Source organism: Periophthalmus magnuspinnatus, chromosome 18, assembly GCF_009829125.3.
Source record: "Periophthalmus magnuspinnatus isolate fPerMag1 chromosome 18, fPerMag1.2.pri, whole genome shotgun sequence".
Lineage (NCBI taxonomy): Eukaryota > Metazoa > Chordata > Actinopteri > Gobiiformes > Gobiidae > Periophthalmus > Periophthalmus magnuspinnatus.
The window spans coordinates 3971435-3991416 of NC_047143.1; the positions used below are offsets into that span (position 1 = coordinate 3971435).

Below are 19982 nucleotides of genomic sequence, written 5' to 3' on the forward strand. Positions count from 1 at the left end.
GTTTGACTCCAAAACATGGAAGAAAATAAAGAGATCACTTTCACAACCATTTAAGACAAAAGAAACCTGCGCGTCTCTGCGGAGCGACTGTGGAGACAAAGACACAATGTGGAGGGACACGTCACTACGTCTCACAAAACTCCACACTAACTCCCCACGGGGACGCGCACTCCCCACGGGGACGCGCACTCCCCACGGGGACGCGCACTCCCCACGGGGACGCGCGCTCCCCACGGGGACGCGCACTCCCCACGGGGACGCGCACTCCCCACGGGGACGCGCACTCCCCACGGGGACGCGCACTCCCCACGGGGATGCACACTATGGGCAGAACAGGCCCAGAGCTAAACGCAGCTTTGGGGAAACAACAGGCTTTTTTCACGACACCGGTGAAAAAGTCACACAACACAACCGAGATTTATTTAAAAATATGTAATCTTATTTTTCTTTAACATTACATAATTGATAACTTTATGAAACATGGTGCAATGTATATTATTTATGTTTTGTTAAAAAGTTTGTCAGTGGAAGTGAAAATGGGACTTTTCCTCTGAGATGTAGTGAAGTGTCATCTGGAAATTTAACAATTACTAAGATCAGTAAAGTTAAAGTGCTGAACACTGATATCTGTTTCCCTCCTTGCTCATTGTTGATAATTATTTTGAGAAATCATTAACGTGATCAGTGTGTTCACATAAATGATTATCATTTATCATTATTAATAATGTAAAACTAAAGGCAAACTGAGAAAATGTGTTATTTCAGAAGAGCGTCTCAAACTGGTCGCCCTTCGTACGACTCAGTGCCATAAAAAAGCTCTCAGGTTAAAAAAGTTTGGTGACCCCTGGTGTGATCCCTCAGTCGTCCAGGTCTGATCCATAACAAAAGACAAAGTTTAAATGTGTCAACTGGACAAATCGTTGTAGGAGTGAAGACATTTCTCTGCTCTTCAGTTCTGGTCAGATTCACTGCTGGACACTGCAGACTTATATCTGTCTGAAGGGAGGGGCTAACGACACTGAAACTGTAAACAGCTATTGGGTTTTTTTTTTTAGTTTTTGCTTTGGATCAGAGACTCAAAGCAAACAAAAAGAAAGTTGGTAAGTAAAAGTACAAAAACAAGAATAATACATAATAATAACAATACAAAAGTATAAACTAAATGATCATGTCACTGGAGTTTACTGTCCGAGTATAAATGTGATCGTTGTGTCTGTCACAGTTAAGAGGAGGAAAAGGAGGCGGGGCCATAAAAGGGGGAAGTGTTCAGAGTCTGTGAACACACCCACTGACCTCAGAACAAAACAGAAACTGACTTCAGAGCCACAAGAAGCCTGACTGGAGCACTTTTCTGGACACAAACATTTCTGTAAAAGCTTTTAACACCATGGACGAGGAAGGTAAACCTGCAGATCCATCAAAACTCACTTATTCACAGTGTTTTGTTGTTGAAATGGACTGAATAGTTGAGATATTCTACAGTATCGTCTCATTTCTAAGTAGTAAAAGTAAAAAGCTGGTCGGTTCAGTGTGTAATTTGAGCTGTGTGTTTTAGAGGCCTGTCCGGTCACATGTTAGATAATAGATCCATGTTTTTGTGTTACTGTTGCATCATAACCTTATCTCTCATATGTTGCGCACTTATTTAAACTACATCAGATTAAAGTTACAATGTGGTTTGTTTTATTTTTCCTGGGCTGTTTTATAAAGTAAACTGCAGCCTTTGTGTCGTCGCTGCCATACTTTTCCATTTTGTTTATCCGTATTATAACATTTATAATAATATTTTAGTTTGTCCTCGTCTGGGGCTGTACAAATTTGTACTCGAGTAAAAGTACTGCTACTCATAATGTACTCAATTACAAGTACAAGTAGCCCACTGTTTGCGAAGTTGGATTTAAGCGTCTCATATTACACAAAACTGACTCTTGTGAGCGTTAAGTCGTGCTCTAATGCTGTTATCGCGTCAAAAACAGACCCGGAGTTGTGTTTTGTTCACATCTCCGAACCTCAAAACGCCCCGTTCCACCTTGTGATGTCATCAAGTGGTAGTTTTCAAGTTAGCAGCTGCGTTTTACCTTTAGTTCTGTATTGATTGGACCTTCCAGACTGGCTGAAATGATCCAAATGATTCTAGAAACGAAGGCGTACGCGGTTTAAAAACACTGCCGGAGCACTTCCTGTATTACCACGCGATGACATCACAAGGTGGAACGGAGTGTTTTTCCGCCTGAATCTGCAGGTTTGTTTGTGTGTTAAACATGTGCGAATGAAACAAAAAAAACACAACTCCACGTATGTTTGTGATGAGGAAACAACATTAGAACAGATGAGAAAATAGTGTAATATAAAGTACGTACTAGATTATAATGGAATTTTTAGACTTTTATACAGAACTTGATCGATCTAAAAGTGTAAAACTTAATTTATTTTCTCCGAGGGACAGTGTGGTTATGTTTGTGGGCAGAGACAGACCTGGATCGGGACTTTAAAATGTCTCTAATTACAAATACGCGGCAAGTACAGGTTTAAAAATCTATTCAAAAAAGAACAGTCACCTCAAAAACTTACTTAGTTACAGTAACAAGAGTATTTGCAGTTAGCTGGGAGCAAGTAATGATTAGAAGAAATTGATGGATATGGATTTTTCCAAGTCCGACGTCAATACCGTTGATATTCATGGCTGATAAGTGCTGATATTTTTGTCCGATTTTGATTATTTCCCGCAAATTATGTCATTTAAATTCACTACAAACTCCCCCCAAACCCATTTTTTTAACCACAAACCTATAAAAGAGCTGCGTCGTCATGTTTTACGCAGTTTTTTTCTTCGTATTAAAGTGTAAATATAAAGCTTTGTGTGTATTTTTAAGGCAGAAAAATCAACGAAAACAAAATATCGCCCTCTGCTGGTGAGTTACGGCAAATACCTGGCACACTAAAACGTCCAAAAATCGTAAAAGTCTGTCTCTAATGCTTTGGCCGTTAAACGTTTAGTATTTGTTTTAACGCATAGCCGACTTCAAACTAAAATATGTTTATTTTCTGGTAATTTTTGCTTTATTTTTTAGACTCAGACGCTCGACGAATTGTCCTGATCGGCAAAAGCGGCAGCGGGAAAAGCAGCCTGGCCAACACGATTTTTGGAAAGCCAATTTTTGACGTGAACCACAGCAGCGACTCTAAATTCAAATACTCCCAAGCGCAAACGGGACTCGTGGACGGACGGGCCTTGACGTTAATCGACACCCCTGGAATTTTCGACATCGACCGCACAGACGACGAGATCCTGTCGGGATTATTTAACTGTTTCTCGATGTCTTCCCCCGGACCCCACGCCTTTATTTTCGTGTTGCTCCTCGAGAAGTTCACAGCCCAAGAACAAGCCATCGTCGATCAGGTTCGGCGGCATTTCGGGGATGACGTTTTCAAATACGCCACCGTTGTTTTCACTCACGGGGAGCAGCTGCCGGAAGAGATGGAAGTTAGTGAGTTTGCGGGTCAAAGCAAAGGGTTGAAAGACCTCGTCGAGAAATGTGGGAACCGCTGCTTTGTGGTCGACAACAAATACTGGACAGATGCGACGCGAAATGAATATCGAAGCAACGGGTTTCAAGTCAAAGAGATTCTCAGGTCAATAGAAAGTACGTGTCAGCAAAACGACAACGGCTACTTCGTTAATAACACGCGACGACGGGTGGAAATGGACGAAGGACAAAAGCAAGATCTCGAATCAGATGGTTGGCTCGTGGTAGACGGCGGAGACGAAGCCGAGTGGGATCAGAAAAATAACGTTTGTGCTCGTTTCTTTTCGTTTTTCAGAGGTGAAGTGGCGTCAGAGCCGGTCCCAAATGAAGTCCTGCCCGTTTCGGCGCTGGAGGTGGGTCAGAACCTTTAAAAAGCACTTTAGATCACAGTGGTCCCTCGCTATAACACGGATCACCTTTCGTGGCCTCATTGTTTCGCCAATTTCGCATGTTTTTTTTACATCGTATGAACGTGCATTGTGTTCTTTGTCCTGATTGGCTGTTGGACTGTAGACCATTGTCCATCAGTCTCCTCCGTGCCGTGTCTCCTGTCCAGTACAGAATGTGTTCAGACAAATTTACATAAACGTTGGATCTCAGTGTGACTCTGAAGTGCTGTACGTTTGCGATTTGTTTTCTCCCCGACAAAACCCACAATGTCGATGAAACGTTCTGCACCGACAAAGACGCCTACGAAGGTTTGAACTTTGAGAGAGTTTAAACGAGAGAGAAATGTGAGAAAATGTTAACGCCTGTGTGAGAAAAGTGTATTAAGTGTGTGGTGAGGGGTTTTACACACAAAAACATGGAGAATAATGTAAAAAATAAAGCTGATACTTCACGGATTTCGCCGATTGTGGGTTATTTTTAGAACGTACGAACGATAAACGAGGGACCACTGTTCATCATGAGACCATAGAAGCTGTACAGGGATCAAAATTACAAATTGTTTCATTCACACAAAACCTGCAGATTTATTTACGCTGAGCTCTTCTCTCAAACTGAACCCGCTCTGTTCCACCTTGTGATGTCATCATGTGGCGATACAGGAAGTGCTCCACTGTGTTTTTAAACTCCACACACCTTCATTTATAGAATCATTTGGATCATTTCAGCTTCTGGAATTGCCCAATCTCTACTGAACTAAAGGTTGAGGCGCTCTCTCATCTGGTTCATCTTTATCCAGCCTGTTCCACTTAAACATATTTTAAATGAAACTGAGGTATTTTAACATGTGTTGAGGTGGGGGGTGGGAGTGTGTGTTGGGGTGGGGGGTTGTTTGGTTATGATTATTGATGTGTTGGGGTTGGGTTGTTGGGCTGTCGGGTGGCTGGGTGGGTTTGGTGGGTGGGACTGATTTTAATGCTTTGTAAAGCACTTTGTGTTACTTTTTTTTGTATGAAAAGTGCTATATAAATAAAGTTTGATTTGATTTGATAAAAAAGCAGATGTTAACTTGAAAACTACCACTTGATGACATCACAAGGTGGAACAGAGCGTTTTGAGCTTTGGAGATGTAACAGACGAATAATAAAGTGATGTGTTCAAAATGTGTGAATGAAACAAAACACAACTCCAGGTCTGTTTTTGAGGAGGAAACATCATTAGAACATGGACTAACCTCCTGTTAATTAACCGTCATATTTATTAATTTCTGTAAAAATGAAGAATTCTGTTTTTACACACATATGAAGACATTCGTTGTACGTTTTAATCATTTTGATAGAACACAATAAAGTCACGGCTGAACAAGGATTTGCAAAAACTATATTTAAGTGCCTGAACACGGCGACATTTTTCCTGATGTGAAAAACAAAATGAGAAACGACAATTGTGCCTCTTGGACCGATGTTTTTAACGAGGTCCATCCTGGAGTTTGTAGAGAAAACATTTGTACTGTTGCCTAGACAACCCGAAATGTGCCAGGTCCCAGGAGGATAAAGCTCACCGGAGTCTGTTTAACCCTATCGAGGACCTTTAAGTGACAACATGTCGTCTAAAATAAAATAAAAACTGCTAATCTTGAAGTTCTAAAACATGTGATTCTTGTTCTGGCTCCACACTTCATATCTGAGTTTTATGAAATCGCAGTGTGAGAAATGTCAGAAAAAAACTTGAATTTGATATTTTTTCTGACCGACTAAAGAGCGAATGGACTGAACCCTTTACCTGTAACAAATCTGATACATCGCTGAAGTAAATATAGACGATAAATTAAACCCAAGAGCAGATTTAAACCACAAAAACGACTCTAAATCTACAATATCGTAAATAAAAAACTGGAGCTGTAGGAACTAAACAGCAAAATCAAACACTTTAGTCATAAGTTTGCATCTGTACTGAGGTTTAGGAGTTATTCATTCAACTTTTTACGGCTCAGATCTTTTCACAGAGGCAAAAAATAACCAAAAATCTCCACGGAAACAAGCAGCAAAGAAAATGTACTGAACCCAAAAATAAAGTGTTGCAGGTTTTCTGTTTTAAAATGTCTGTATCACTGATGTTTGTTCATATTTTTTCATATATGGTGTGATTTTTATTATTTTTTTGTACCTAATCGCAAAAATATGATAGTGATTGTGCTTCTTCTGAATAAAATAACAAGAATAAATAAATGAATAAATAAATACAAACATAAATAAATAAATAAAATAACTAATGAACTTTGTATGTGTGTGTTTGTGATTAAAGTCTCACAAAAAAAAAGAGAAAAATATAAATATGGTGAAAATTAGCACAGTGCTTTTCTATGGGGGGAGATTATATTGCTTTACCAGTAATGTTTCTCATTATGGCATTAAACCAATGTCACATTTATTCAAATATTTGTTTCTACTGCTTAAAAATGACACAAAAATACAGAAGGATTCACTGTGAGCTGGGTCGCTTCTCCACAGATATGATTTGTAACTTGGTGTCATCTGTTTGTCCTCATGGAGATACATGTTTAATGCCATTCTGGGGATTATTCCAGGCAAGCGACAACATCACCGTGGAAACAAGCAGGTGGTGGAACCAGAAAAGTGACATAGTGTAGTTTTAGAAATAATAATAGTAGTGTTTTCTGTAAAGAAGTCATTAGAGTGTGAGAGTAAAAGAGTGAAAGAATAAAAGAATGAAAGAGTAAAAGAATGAAAGAGTGAAATAAAAGGGTAAAAGAGTGAAAGAATAAAAAAGTGAAATAGTAAGAGTGAGAGAGTAAAAGAGTAAGAATGAAAGAATAAGAGTAAAAGAGTGAGAGAGTAAAAGAGTGAAATAGTAAGAGTGAGAGAGAAAGAGTGAAAGAGTAAAAGACTGAAAGAGTAAAAGAGAGAGAGAGAGAGCAAAAGAGTGAACAAGTAAAAGAGTGAGAGCGTAAAAGAGTGAAATAGTAAAAGAGTGAGAGAGTAAAAGAGTAAGAATGAAAGAGTCAGAGTAAAAGAGTGAGAGAGTAAAAGAGTGAGAGAGTAAAAGAGTGAGAGAGTAAAAGAGTAAGAGTGAAAGAGTAAAAGTGAGAGAGTGAGGATATGATTTGTAACTTGGTGTCATCTGTTTGTCCTCATGGAGATACATGTTTAATGCCATTCTGGGGATTATTCCAGGCAAGCGACAACATCACCGTGGAAACAAGCAGGTGGTGGAACCAGAAAAGTGACATAGTGTAGTTTTAGAAATAATAATAGTAGTGTTTTCTGTAAAGAAGTCATTAGAGTGAGAGAGTAAAAGAGTGAAAGAATAAAAGAATGAAAGAGTGAAAGAGTAAAAGAATGAAAGAGTGAAATAATAAAAGGGTAAAAGAGTGAAAGAATAAAAGGGTAAAAGAGTGAAAGAATAAAAGGGTAAAAGAGTGAAAGAGTGAAAGAGTAAAAAAGTGAAATAGTAAGAGTGAGAGAGTAAAAGAGTAAGAATGAAAGAATAAGAGTAAAAGAGTGAAAGAGTAAAAGTGAAAGTAAAAGAGTGAGAGTAAAAGAGTGAACAAGTAAAAGAGTGAAATAGTAAAAGAGTGAGAGAGTAAGAGTGAAAGAGTAAAAGAGTGAGAGAGTAAAAGAGTAAGAATGAAAGAATAAGAGTAAAAGAGTGAGAGTAAAAGAGTGAAAGAGTTAAAGAGTGAGAGAGTAAAAGAGTGAAAGAGTAAAAGAGTGAGAGTAAAAGTGAAAGAGTAAAAGAGTGAGAGTGAGGATATGATTTGTAACTTGGTGTCATCTGTTTGTCTCCATGGAGATACATGTTTAATGCCATTCTGGGGATTATTCCAGGCAAGCGACAACATCACCGTGGAAACAAGCAGGTGGTGGAACCAGAAAAGTGACATAGTGTAGTTTTAGAGATAATAGTAGTGTTGTTTTCTGTAAAGAAGTCATTAGTCTGAAATTCAAACAGCTTTTTCCTTCTATAATGGACGAAAATCAAGACTTTTTAAAATATATGTAGAAAAAGCAGAAGAAAATGAGCTGAACTATGAACAATTCAAACGTTCTCCGACTAAACGGGGCTAATGAGACACTCCCTTAATCCTCCACACTATCAGACGTGTGTGAAAGGACCCATTGTGTACAGACGTGTGGTTCCTCCTCCTCTTCCTCCTCCAGCACCCCTCTTCCTCACCAGGTGGAGTCCTTTTCCCACGGGGACCAGGCCAAGAGTCTGACTGTGAGAATATGGGCAAAGACACGAAAGAAACTAATACAAGAGAAGAGTAACAAAGTGAAATGAGGTTAGCAAAGGTTTTGAACACAGAATTCTACTGTGGAAAGAGACGCTGATCCTTAAACCCCTTATAACACCAACATTATTATTATATTCGAAAAAGTGTCATTTTTTTGTTGTTTTGAATTAAGTCAGTATTAATGACACTGGACAGAGCTGTTAGCAGTGTGTTTTATTACGATGCATGTGACAAAGTGGGCCTTTGTCCCTTTTAATAGTACTATGATTTGGTTTTGCACATGTTTGTTCATTTTCAATAACTTCAATACTCAACTCATACTCATCCCAGGTTTGTTTCGTTTAGTTGTAATCAGTTTAAATCACCACACATTTGTTAGTTAAATATATTTTATTTAGTTAAATGTGTCTATTCAGTTCAGTCCAATAATCATCTTACCTGTATCCCCACATGGTCCAGACAAAGAGGGGGCGTGGCCTATGTCGGCCATTTTATAGGCTTGAGTGGGGTCGTGGGCCGGACCATGTGGAGGGGGAAACTGGTTTAAGTTTGTTTATTTCTTTGTGTTAATGTCTTGTGTATTTTTGTTTCATGAACTAAGTGTTTATAGTTTATTTAGTTAAACACTGTTAGTAAAGGGACTTGGGCGTGAGAGATGTTTGATGGAATATAGTGCTGATGTTACTCCCACCGCCCCCTGGACAAGAGATGGAGTAGACCGGGGGCGGGGCTTCCGGTACAGGGAAGTATTTTAGTCTGGGCAATTAGACAGATGCAGGACACCAGTGTAGCCAGGGCACACGTGGCTTTTGTTTCAGTTGTTTAAGTTTGGTTGCTTAGTTTTTCGTTGAGCACCGTTAATTTTTGTAAATATGTATTATTTTTGTGTCCACGGTGCACCACTACACAGGAATAAATGTGTCTAATGGGACTTCTTTTGAGTCTGCCTCCTATTTTGATCACTCGGGCCAGCTTCCCCACAATGCATTTGGTGGCTTTTTGGGGTCTTGTTGTTTTACCTCCAGTGTGTTCCTTTTTTTTTTTTATTATACTTTTATTTTCAGCTTTTATTTTCCTTCTTTAAAGACTTATATTACACCATGATAATAACCTACACTCTAGACATGAGCTGGATATTGGAGTCTCTATAGTCGCCAAATCTGTTCTTTTGTGTCTTTCTTTCTTTCTTTTGTTGTTTCTTTATGTTTATACAAGGGGGACCCCAAACGTTTTCATGGTCGCCCTGTTCAAAATAAGTCCATATAAAACATCCAAAACAGTTGCAGGTGTGTGTTTAAAAGTTTGATCAGATTATTAAACTGCAACTGTGTCACCAACGTGTCCAGTTTTGCTTTTCCTCGCAGTGTTTTCCATTTTCTGAAGCAAAAACATCTCAAAGCCTCTTCCCCCGTCTCAGTTCTGGTCCGGCTCGTCCTTAGCCTCGTGCAGTCATGTGATCCAGTTTTAAACGTGAGGTCTTCTGACGGTTTTTGAAGTCGTCCCTCGTAGATAAACGTCACACGGAGCTGTTTTCTTCTAACAGACGGCGATGGATGATGCACTTTTCCACAGAGAACACGGCGATGAGTTTCAAATCCATCCCCTTTAATAAAACGAAGGGCACAGTGGGCATAGTTTTGACCACTCACGAAAGGAAGATGAGAACAAGGGCCATTAAACGTAGGACTGTGAATTGTAAACTTTGCATGAACTAAACTATAGGACAGCTCTTTTTTTAGGGTATATTAGTTTCCTTAGACTGTGGATACCGTGCTTAAATGTGACATGTTGATCCCTTCATTTGTTCCTCACCGAGTGTCCAGTTTGTTAAATCTGTCATTTTGCACATGTTCTATGAGTCTATAAAAGCTGCTCACGGGGCTCATGTAAAAATATTGACACAAGAAAAGTACATGTCGTCCTCTTTCACAGATAATTACAGCTGTCTGGGCATGTTCAGGCTCCTGCTCTCAACGGAAACATCGCTGGAAGAGAGAAAGGGTGGGGCCAAACAAAGGTTTTTCTTATCTTAAATCCACAGTAAGAATCATTTTGCCACATGTTTTTTTATGCAAATTATAAAACATCCCCTGAAGAAGCAAAGTGCATTTCTGATGACAGCATAAATAAATATATCTATATCTTAACATGTGGTTTTCATTTACAGGATTTTGGAATGTTTTCTGCTACTGCAACCCGGTCCCGGAGAAGCAGAAGAAAATGAATGAATGGATTTTGGAATAGTTTTTTTTTTTTCTCTCTTGTTTTGTCTACCATTTCTATCAACAAAACCCTTTTCCCACAGACTGGAGCTACTCATCTGAAAGTCACATGCAAAGTTCCGCCATGAGTCGAGCCCGTTTGGCGACATTTGAGCCGTGCAGAAGAGTTTAAATATGTGCAAACAATGAGCAGTTTGGAGTCACGCAAAAGAAACATGAGAAGGGCGCTCCTCCTCCTCCTCCTGGTCCTGCGGTGGTTAAATAAGACGAGTTTTAGTTAAACCTCACAGAGAGAACAGACTTTGTGAGAGCAGGCGAGAAAATGAATCTCAGTTTGGACGGTAAGTGAAAACCAAAACTATACTTCCATAACTGTGTCCTGTTAGTCGAGTCCAGAGGTTGGTAGTAACTTTTTAAAGAAATTGAACTTTTCAGGGTACTTTTCTATTCTTGCCTGAGTTTTATTTGTATTGCACGTACTTGAGTAAAAGCTGTGGTTCCTCTTCCCTCTGTGAGTCTAAAGTCACCAGAGTTTTATCCCGACAATATGACATTTTTTGAACTTTTGTGTTTCTTGCAGCTCCTTTGGATATGATTTAGTTTGTGTCTCTTTGAAAATACCAGACTGTGTTCATTATTTCATGTTTTGTCCTTCACTTCACATTCACTTCAAATTATAAATCATTAGGTCCCAACAGTTACTCTTTACGCGACTCTTACTTGAGTCATTTCTTGGATCACTATGTTGTACTCCTATTTGAGTAAGATTATTTTGAAGTAACGTTACTTACTTTGGCTATTCTGCCCACCTCTGGTCCTATCTAAAATACTGGAGTACTGTAGAACTCCAGTATTAGTAGTAATGGAGTACTCATACTGTAATCAAGCACGAAATGTAGGCCCTGAATACTTTTACATGACTTAAGTTTTTATTAGGGTTTCAGGCCAATAATATTTAACACAGGTGAGGGCAGCTAAACTGAATATTGTTAAAATGCAGTTTTTTTACTTCTCGGGTCTAGTCACTGATAGAAATGATCAGGCTCAACATTTGCGCATTTGCCTTTTGGAAATTTCCTGCTAAATTACAGTGTAATCCCCATCTGAGAGTATGACATCATCACATACTGAAATCTGAAAACTACCAATACTAGTGAACAAGCTGGTGAACGAGTCGGCTCTTTTGAACGGCTGGAACTGGAGCTTCATTTTTTTCTTTTTCCGGATCTCATTTTTACTTTCTAATTTGTATGCATTTTTACTGCATTGTTCACCTATTATTATTATTATTATTATTATTATTATTATTATTATTATTATTATTATTATTATTTTATTTTTTATTACTATTATTATTATTATTATTATTTTTTTTTTTTATTTTTTTTTTATTATAACACATTTTATTTAGATTCTTAATAATTCCAAAGGTTAAACACACTCCACTCTCAGTTGGAACCATTTTAATCACATCTGAGGCTTGGTCGTTTCTGTTTCTGATTAGTTTGTAGATAAAATTAGTTCTCTATCATATAATTAAATATAAAAAGAGCCAGTCTTTTAAACGGCTCTTTGACACGAACAAATTCAAAAGATTCGGATCCCTAGAAGGAGCCGAAAGTCCCATCACTAACAATACTTTTCCTATACAAGCAGCTCTCTACTGTACATAATACAACCTCTGACATGTTTCTAGTTTTGTAAATATGTTTTGTTTTTTTGTTTTTTTTCCAGAGCCCAGAAGGATTGTGGTCCTGGGTAAAGCCGGTTTAGGGAAGAGCAGTTCTTTAAACACTATACTCGGTGCCAACGTATTTGAAGTGTGTCATTTATCTGTCCCTGGTACGAGCCTGTGTCAAGCTGTCACCAGACGGGTCGGACAGAGGAACCTCCACCTCATCGACACTCCGGGATTTTTTGGCGCAAACCCGTGGGGCACAGCGCTGAGTCCTGAGGTCCTCAAATGCAGCGTACACTGTGCCCCGGGACCCCACACGTTCCTCATTTTCCTGAAGGTCGAGCGGTTCACGTGTTTGGAGAACGCCGCGGCTAATGTCATCCTCAGATATTTCTCAGAAGAGGCTTTCCGATTCGCCACGGTGGTCTTCACTCACGGAGACGACCTTCCCCAGGGCCAAACGATCGAGCAGTGGGCCAACGGGAACCACAGTCTGAGCGTCCTGCTGCAGAAGTGTGGCGGCCGCTGCGTCGTCTTGGACAACAAGTACAGCAAAAACACTACTACTACTACTACTACTACTACTACTACTACTACTGCTCGTTATGAATATGTTTGCGGTGACATCACGCTGGTGGGCGGGGGCGGGGGCGTTTTTTTTTTTGTTTTTTTTTGGGGGGTGGTGTCCAGATTTGGCACCTTTTTCAAACTGAGCGTGCCCAGATACTTTGGCGCGAGTGATGAAGTTGCCGTAGTAACTGTACATTGAACAAATCTCAAAAATTAGATCTGTCCTATAAAATGTACTTGCTAAAACTGAGCAAAAAAAATATTTAAACTATTGATAAACTTCAGAGAACAGAGGAGAGTCGAGTTCAGTCTCACTTCATGACTAATTGTTAAGACTGATGAGGGTCAAATATATTTTTTTCCTTCTATTTCTAAGAATAAACTGCATGAAAGAGTCAAACTTTGATACATGTTCATTTAAACCGTGCGATATGTGTGGCTACGTCAGACAGAACACAAAATGAACACGTCTAAAACTGTTAAATAGGTTAAATAGACAAGTTTCCAAATCGTGCATGACAGGGGGTAATGCATGGATGGCTATGGCAGAATGTTCAGTAGCCTAGTTACCATGGAGACACAATGCACATTAGCAAACACTGCCAAATACGTTTTTTTTTTTTTTTGGATGGGCTGTGTCCAAATGTCCACACTATTTCCTACAGGGGGCACTATTTACGCGTCACACCGCTCAAATTTTCCCACAATGCACCATGAAAAGTAGTAGGTCCAATGGTCACAAGATTCAATTCAATTTATTCAAAACATGACAATTAATCTAACTAAAAGAAAGTTAGAAAATCAACAATAAAACAGAAACAGACAAACAAATTAATCAACAGAAAACAAGCGATATAACTGATAACTGTCCCAGAGCGCCCCCTGTCCTTAGACCCTCCTTCTCATCAAGGAAAAACTCAAAAAAATAACAAAAAATAAATGAAAAAAACAGTAGGAAAAAGAGAAACCTGGAGGAGAACCACAGTGAAGTTAAGATCCACTCACATGAACAGACAAACTGCAGACGTGTCCAGGACTAATGCAAATCCATTTACAGATAAAGTTCAAGTCTGTAGGACAAGAGCCCACGAGATCGGTCCATGTAGACCACAATGCACTGGGGGTGGACATCTGGACACAGCCATTTACAATACAGTTCAACTTTAACACCGACGAACCCGCTCAATCACAATCTCAATACAATATGTCACTTTTATTTTACAGATATTGGAACAACAGCCAGGACCCGTACAGAAACAACCAGGTCCAGGTGGAGGCGCTGCTGAGAACCATCGACAACACGATATTCAGAAACGGCGGCCGATGCTACTCCAACGACATGCTGGAGCGCATTTCGTATTTCCTACACCAGGAGGCGCAGGGCATCCCGATCGATCCGTCCAGGGGCACCACGTTCGCGCAGGTCCTGAACAAAGCCAAAGAGGAGGTGTACAAAACAATGATGAACAACATGAGCGGCGTCGTGGTCGGGGTGTTACTGGGCGCTCTCTTAGGCGTGGGGTTAATGGTTGGGGTGGTGGCCGTAGAGGCGACGGTGGGGGTGAAGTGTGTCGCGGGTGTGGCAGGAGCGCTGACGGGAGGGGCGGTGGGGGGCGTCACGGGGGCTTATGTGTCAGAATACGGGGGGCAATGGCGCAAATCACCTGAAATCAATACATTCCTCAACGATGTGACCAAAACGCTTCAGTTGTGAAATGATAATGTCATTTCCGAAGCTTCGGAGCTGGTTTCTGGGTTTGTTTTTGTTCCTTTTTCATTAAACAAGAGACAAGAAACTCAAATCGTATCAAATATGTAAATAATGTAGTCCTAATCCAGCGTAATACCATTTCTTTTCTCTTAGCTAGAGATAAGAAACGGTTTGAAAGGGGAGTTAAGCAATTTTTGATTTACGACTCTATATTCAGACCCAAAGCAAACAGGGACAAAGAGAACAACGGACGGCCATTACAGGTTGAATAGGGTCGTTAAGGTTGAAACTGGAGACAAGCCCCTAACTTCAGATCTGTCCAGAACTGAAGAAGTAGCGTGAATGAGCAGCGTAACGATGATTTGTCCAGTTGACAGATTTAAATTTCGTCTTTTGCTGTGGATCAGACCTGGACGACTGAGGGATGACGCAAAAATCTAGCGTAAAATCGGATTCCCAGTGTGTATGTCTCACTAACTGTTGGTCACCGCTAACTAGCCTCTTACCTCAACCTCCCTCGTACACTTTCTGTAACCATAGATCCGTGTTTATGACCTCGTTAGCTTTAAACAACTGTGATTTCTTTATAACGTGAGGCATGTTGTTGCTAAAAAAAAAGCAAAAGCGTAACACGTTCATTGTTTTCAATCAGCTGATGGACGCTGACAGAACAACTCTCTAGACCCTTCTGGTGTTCGTAAACAGAACACCTTCGTTACTACTAGCTGGTACCATTGCTTTGCTAGCGTTAGCCTCAAAACATCACAAACTATGAAAAAACGCGGCTGTTTTGGCGACCGACGACCACTCGACCTCACCCCAGTCCCTCCAGAGCCTCAGTAGAAAACATCGTGTGTAGTAACGCTTTGTGTAGATCACCAAGTTAGCGAATAGTGCCGAAATAAAAAGGTCTTAAATCTAAGTTTACCACAGTTTGACAGTAGATTATTTGTTTTTTGTTTCATTAAGTGCCACAAATCCTGCATACGAGTTTGGAAACTGGAGCTGGACGTTGGGTTGTTTATTTCTCTTTGGCGAATGTAACAAGCATAAACAACTGTACTGTCTGTGCTGTTTAGAGTCAAAATATATTGTTTTTATTTTGCTGTTCTACTGAAATAAATGGGCGGGAACCTTAAGGTCACTGCTGGGACGGTCTATAGTTCTACGTAAAAATAGGCCATACCGTCATTTTTAGCGTTTGCCAATTACAATTTGTGTAAAGTAAAGTTTAAAAGTGCAATGTGTAACTTTTCTGGCCCGCTCTCATTCATTCAGATGTGACTGCTTCGCTCAGAATGTTCCACAGTATGGTATTAAACTATCTTAGTATGTATTTATCCAATTGCTGGTGTTTTTATTGCTCAAAAATACTTTAAACAGTATGCGTTTTTACGGTGAGCTGGCTCGCCTCTCCACAGATCCGACCTGTAATTTGGCCTGGTACATTCCAGGTAAAGCAATAACATCACAATGGAAACCAGCAGATGGCAAAATGTCCAGTAGAAAAGTTACATAGTGCACCTTTATGAATACTTTCTCAAATGTTTGCTGAAAAGTGGATTAATAAAAACTAATAAGGCATAAAAAGTGTCTGTCTCCTTCTTTACCCTCAGATTAATATTATCCTGTATTGTGTAATCAAATATTTGTCCATATTAATATATGTTTTAAGAATTAATAAATGGAATTTTCAATAAATATTTTTGAAAAGACAAATTGCTTGGCTCAAGATATTTTTGTATTATTATTATTATTATTATTATTATTATTATTATTATTATTATTAGGCCCGAGCCTGGGACAACGTCCCGGCGAGGGACTCATTAAAATCACGTTTGAAACCCGGAAAATGGCAAAAATCAAGTAGTAAACACACCCCGACATGGCAGTGAGTGGTGTCAAAAATTACAACTCGACGAGCTCTAATTGTCACAAAAGACCCCGAGAAAAAATAACAAAAGACGACTCGGTAGCGCCACCTCAAACTTTTTCATGGGGCCAATGGGAGCCCGACTCGGAAAAAAGATTTTCAAAAATAAAAAAATACATTCGGGCTCTCACTGACGCGCCGTCCTCAGGTCCTGAGGTTATGTTTTGTTTTTTAAAGTAGAGACGCTTAGCTATTCCAAGATGCGATCATAAGCAAATTTTATAGAATATGGCAACCATTTATCCATTTATTAACTTTTTGGAAATGACCTAAGCCCCACCCACTTTTTTCATTATTGTAATCATTAATATTTCATTTATTTATTTAATCTTATTTATAATTTTTACAATATGTCTTTTTCTTTGGATATACAGTTGTCCCTCGCTATATCGCAGTTCGAATTTCGTGGTCTCACTGTTTCACGGATTTTTTGGTGTAATTTTAAGTGCTTTTTTTTACAGAGTATGAGGGTGCATCGTGTTCTGCGTCCTGATTGGCTAAAGGACTGTAGACCGTTGTCAGTTGTGGACGATGTATAAATGTAATATTGCTTGCTTTCTCATAATGGTGTGTTTTCCGCGCAGCAGTGTCCATATATCACTCTATTGTGCTTTAAATTTCTTTTGGTGCACGCTCACTTTCTTCAGACTGTGAGATTGTGAGACTCGGTGAGACTCTGTTAGACCCCGGTACAATCTCACCGTGTGCCGCCTTTAACCCGGCCGTTTTGCTGTAACTGACGATAAAGATCTGCAGAACGACCCCTGTGCGTCTGCGCTTCATGCAACAAAACAGAAACCGACACAATCTCCTCTGCGCCGTGTCTCCTTTACCTGTACAGTTCACCCAAAATTGACATAAATGTTCGATCGCCAGGACAAAGAGGCGCCGTCAGACTAAACTGCGACACACACCTGAGTCACTATAAATGATTTAAACAAGAGAGAAATGCGAGAAAACGTTAACGCCTGTGTGAGAAAGGTGTATAAAGTGTGTGGTGAGGGGTTTTTACAGCCAAAAACATAGAATAATTGTACAAAATAAAGCAGATACTACGGATTTTGCCTTTTGTATATTTTAATTTTATTTTCTATTGTGTGATGCTCTTTATACTTGTTTATTGACTCAATGTTTGTGCGATTTTTTTGGTACATAAAACTGAAAAGGTGTGTATACATTTGTTGTTTAAATTATAAATCATACAGTCTTATATTTGTTCACACGTCAATAAAAATATATGAAACCGACAATGAGAATAATGAGAATAATGACAGATGAGATATTGTAAATGATTCTGTATTGAATAACTGGTTTGTGTGTGAGGAGGCGTCTTCTTTACCTCACCCTCTGCTCTTTATCTCAGACACGCCGCTATTTCCAGACCGGGGCAGTGCATTGTGGGTAATCACAGTCCTTATCTCAATGGGGAATGTCGATGGAGCGCATTCGTTATCAGGATTTCAACTGACGTCAACTTTTGAATGGATAAAGTCGGGCACTGGTATATTTAAGTGTGAGGTGGCTGGTGTTAATATTGGAAAAAGACACATTTTTGGACACAATAAGGTCAAAATATATATATTAAAAAAACTGTATGTTAATGTTTTCCCCCCCTTTGTTGAAGTGTAATATAAAAACTTGATTAAAACTAAAACGCACAAAGAAACAATGGTATAAAGTGCTATTTCTGTGTCTTTGTAGTTCATTTAACTGTGGTCCAAACTTATCCCTCACTTACTTTATTCCATTTTCTTCTTGATGTGTCACAACTTCCAGAGGCCAGAGCGTTTTTTTCTGTCATGGTAAAACTCAGAACAAATAGCATGCTAACTGGGAACGTCCTGTTACTCTTACGATAATAAAAAGCTTCATGATGAGAATATCAGACTTATTTTGACTTTAAGAACTGCTTATACAACATATCTGTACTGCAGGAAAGGACATTTTACTCAAACATGGAGGAAAAAATCACGTACAGGACTTTTAAACAAGAACCTTGGTCAGGAATCCCGAGCTGAAGGTTTAGCCAATGGTGAAGTTTCTTTAAGTTGTGGTGACAAATATTTCACAGTGTCTAAGTGCTGGTGTGGGCTCTTCTTATCTCTAGCGCTTCTATTTCGGTCTTCTCCCATTTTTGGCCTTGTCTCCTCTCTCCTCCGCTCCTCCTCCTCTCTTTAAAAACCCTTTCGCGTCGTCCTTGCTTGTTCTTCACGCCGAAATGCCAGCGAAGAAGGTCGAACCGAAGAAACCGGAGCCCAAAAAGCCCGAGGCGAAGAAGGAGGAGGCCGCCGCCGCTCCTCCTCCGAAACCGGCTGAACCCGAGCCCAAAGCCCCCGAAGTGGACCTGAAGAGCATCGTTCTGGAGTTCACCGCGGAGCAAATGGAAGAGTTCCGCGACGCCTTCACGCTTTTCGACGAGACTCCGACCGGCGAAATGAAAATCACTTACGCTCAGTGCGGAGACGTGATGCGCGCCCTGGGACACAACCCCACCAACGACGACGTTCTGAAGCTACTCGGACGCCCCAAACCCGAGGAAATGAACTCAAAACTGCTGGATTTCGACACGTTTTTGCCGATGCTGCAGCACGTGGCGAAGTCCAAAGAGCAGGGTAACTTTGAGGATTTCGTGGAGGGTTTGCGAGTGTTCGACAAAGAGGGGAACGGTACGGTGATGGGGGCGGAGTTGAGGCACGTTTTGGCGACGCTCGGGGAGAAGATGACGGAGAACGAAGTGGACAGGCTCATGGCGGGACAGGAGGACGCCAACGGACACATTAACTACACCGAGTTTGTCAAACACATCCTCGCAGGCTGAGCGTAAAGAAACAAGTGAATATTTGTGTTCAGACAATAAACAGCTGTAACATTATGGCTCTGTCGTGTGTTGGGTTGTTCACTAAACTCAATTAATGAAGGATAATATTGTTATGAAGTAAATATTATATAGACCCACGTGAAATATTGTGCAAAATATGTTCCAGGTAACAGTTCACACCTTAGGGTAGTTCAATGGACTGTAAACAACTAGGGTGTGTTAGTTTCAGCGTAGTTAGCTCCGCCTTTTAGACACATATAAGGTTTGCAGACCCAGAACTGAAGAAACAGCGAAACGTTTTCACTCTTAAGAACGTTTTTTCCGATTCAATTTCTTGTTGTTGTTTATTTCCAAATAATGTGCCTTTATTTGTGAAGATAAGACAAAGACAATTACAATGTCAAGTTCAGTTTCAACCAAAAAAGCCTGTAAACATTATGCAAGTTTATGTGAAATAATCAGTAGAGGATGAAGTACTCAGTGTTGTTACTTAAGTAAAAGTACAGATACAGAGGTAAAAAGTTAGTCAAGTAAAAGAAAATATATCACATAAAAAAAATCGACTTAAGTAAAAGTATTTAAGTACCCGTTTAAAAATGTGCTTTAAGAATAAAAAGTAAAATTATTTCACATTGTTGTTAATTTGTTAAAGTGTTTAAAAATAGTAATAATGTTTAAAAAATACAGTATAAATCAATTTAATAATTTTTCTGATGAATTTTGTGTTTTTATTTTTGTTTAGATCAAAACCGAAGCTTAAACTTGAAAACTTTAGTCAGGATGTTTCCACGAACATGATAAAAATAACCCCTCAAATCAAATGAAAAGTACTTTTTTTAACTTTTCAGTCCTGTTCAAAAATGTAGTGGAGTAGAAAG

At 39.6% G+C, this 19982-nt stretch overlaps 2 protein-coding genes across 2 annotated transcripts; both read left to right on the plus strand.

Annotated features, from left to right (window-relative positions):
- The first annotated feature begins 1317 nt into the window (after window positions 1-1317).
- LOC117386666 (uncharacterized) lies at window positions 1318-16056 on the plus strand. Its single transcript, XM_055229226.1, has 5 exons — window positions 1318-1400; window positions 3072-3880; window positions 10672-10735; window positions 12129-12618; window positions 13867-16056. Exons 1-5 carry the CDS (start codon window positions 1388-1390, stop codon window positions 14354-14356), a joined length of 1866 nt encoding a protein of 621 aa, XP_055085201.1. The 5' UTR covers window positions 1318-1387; the 3' UTR covers window positions 14357-16056.
- Window positions 16057-18504: 2448 nt separating this feature from the next.
- LOC117386297 (myosin light chain 4-like) lies at window positions 18505-19158 on the plus strand. Its single transcript, XM_033983639.2, has one exon. The coding sequence runs from the start codon at window positions 18505-18507 to the stop codon at window positions 19102-19104; it is 600 nt and encodes a 199-aa protein (XP_033839530.1). The 3' UTR covers window positions 19105-19158.
- The last annotated feature ends 824 nt before the right edge of the window (window positions 19159-19982 follow it).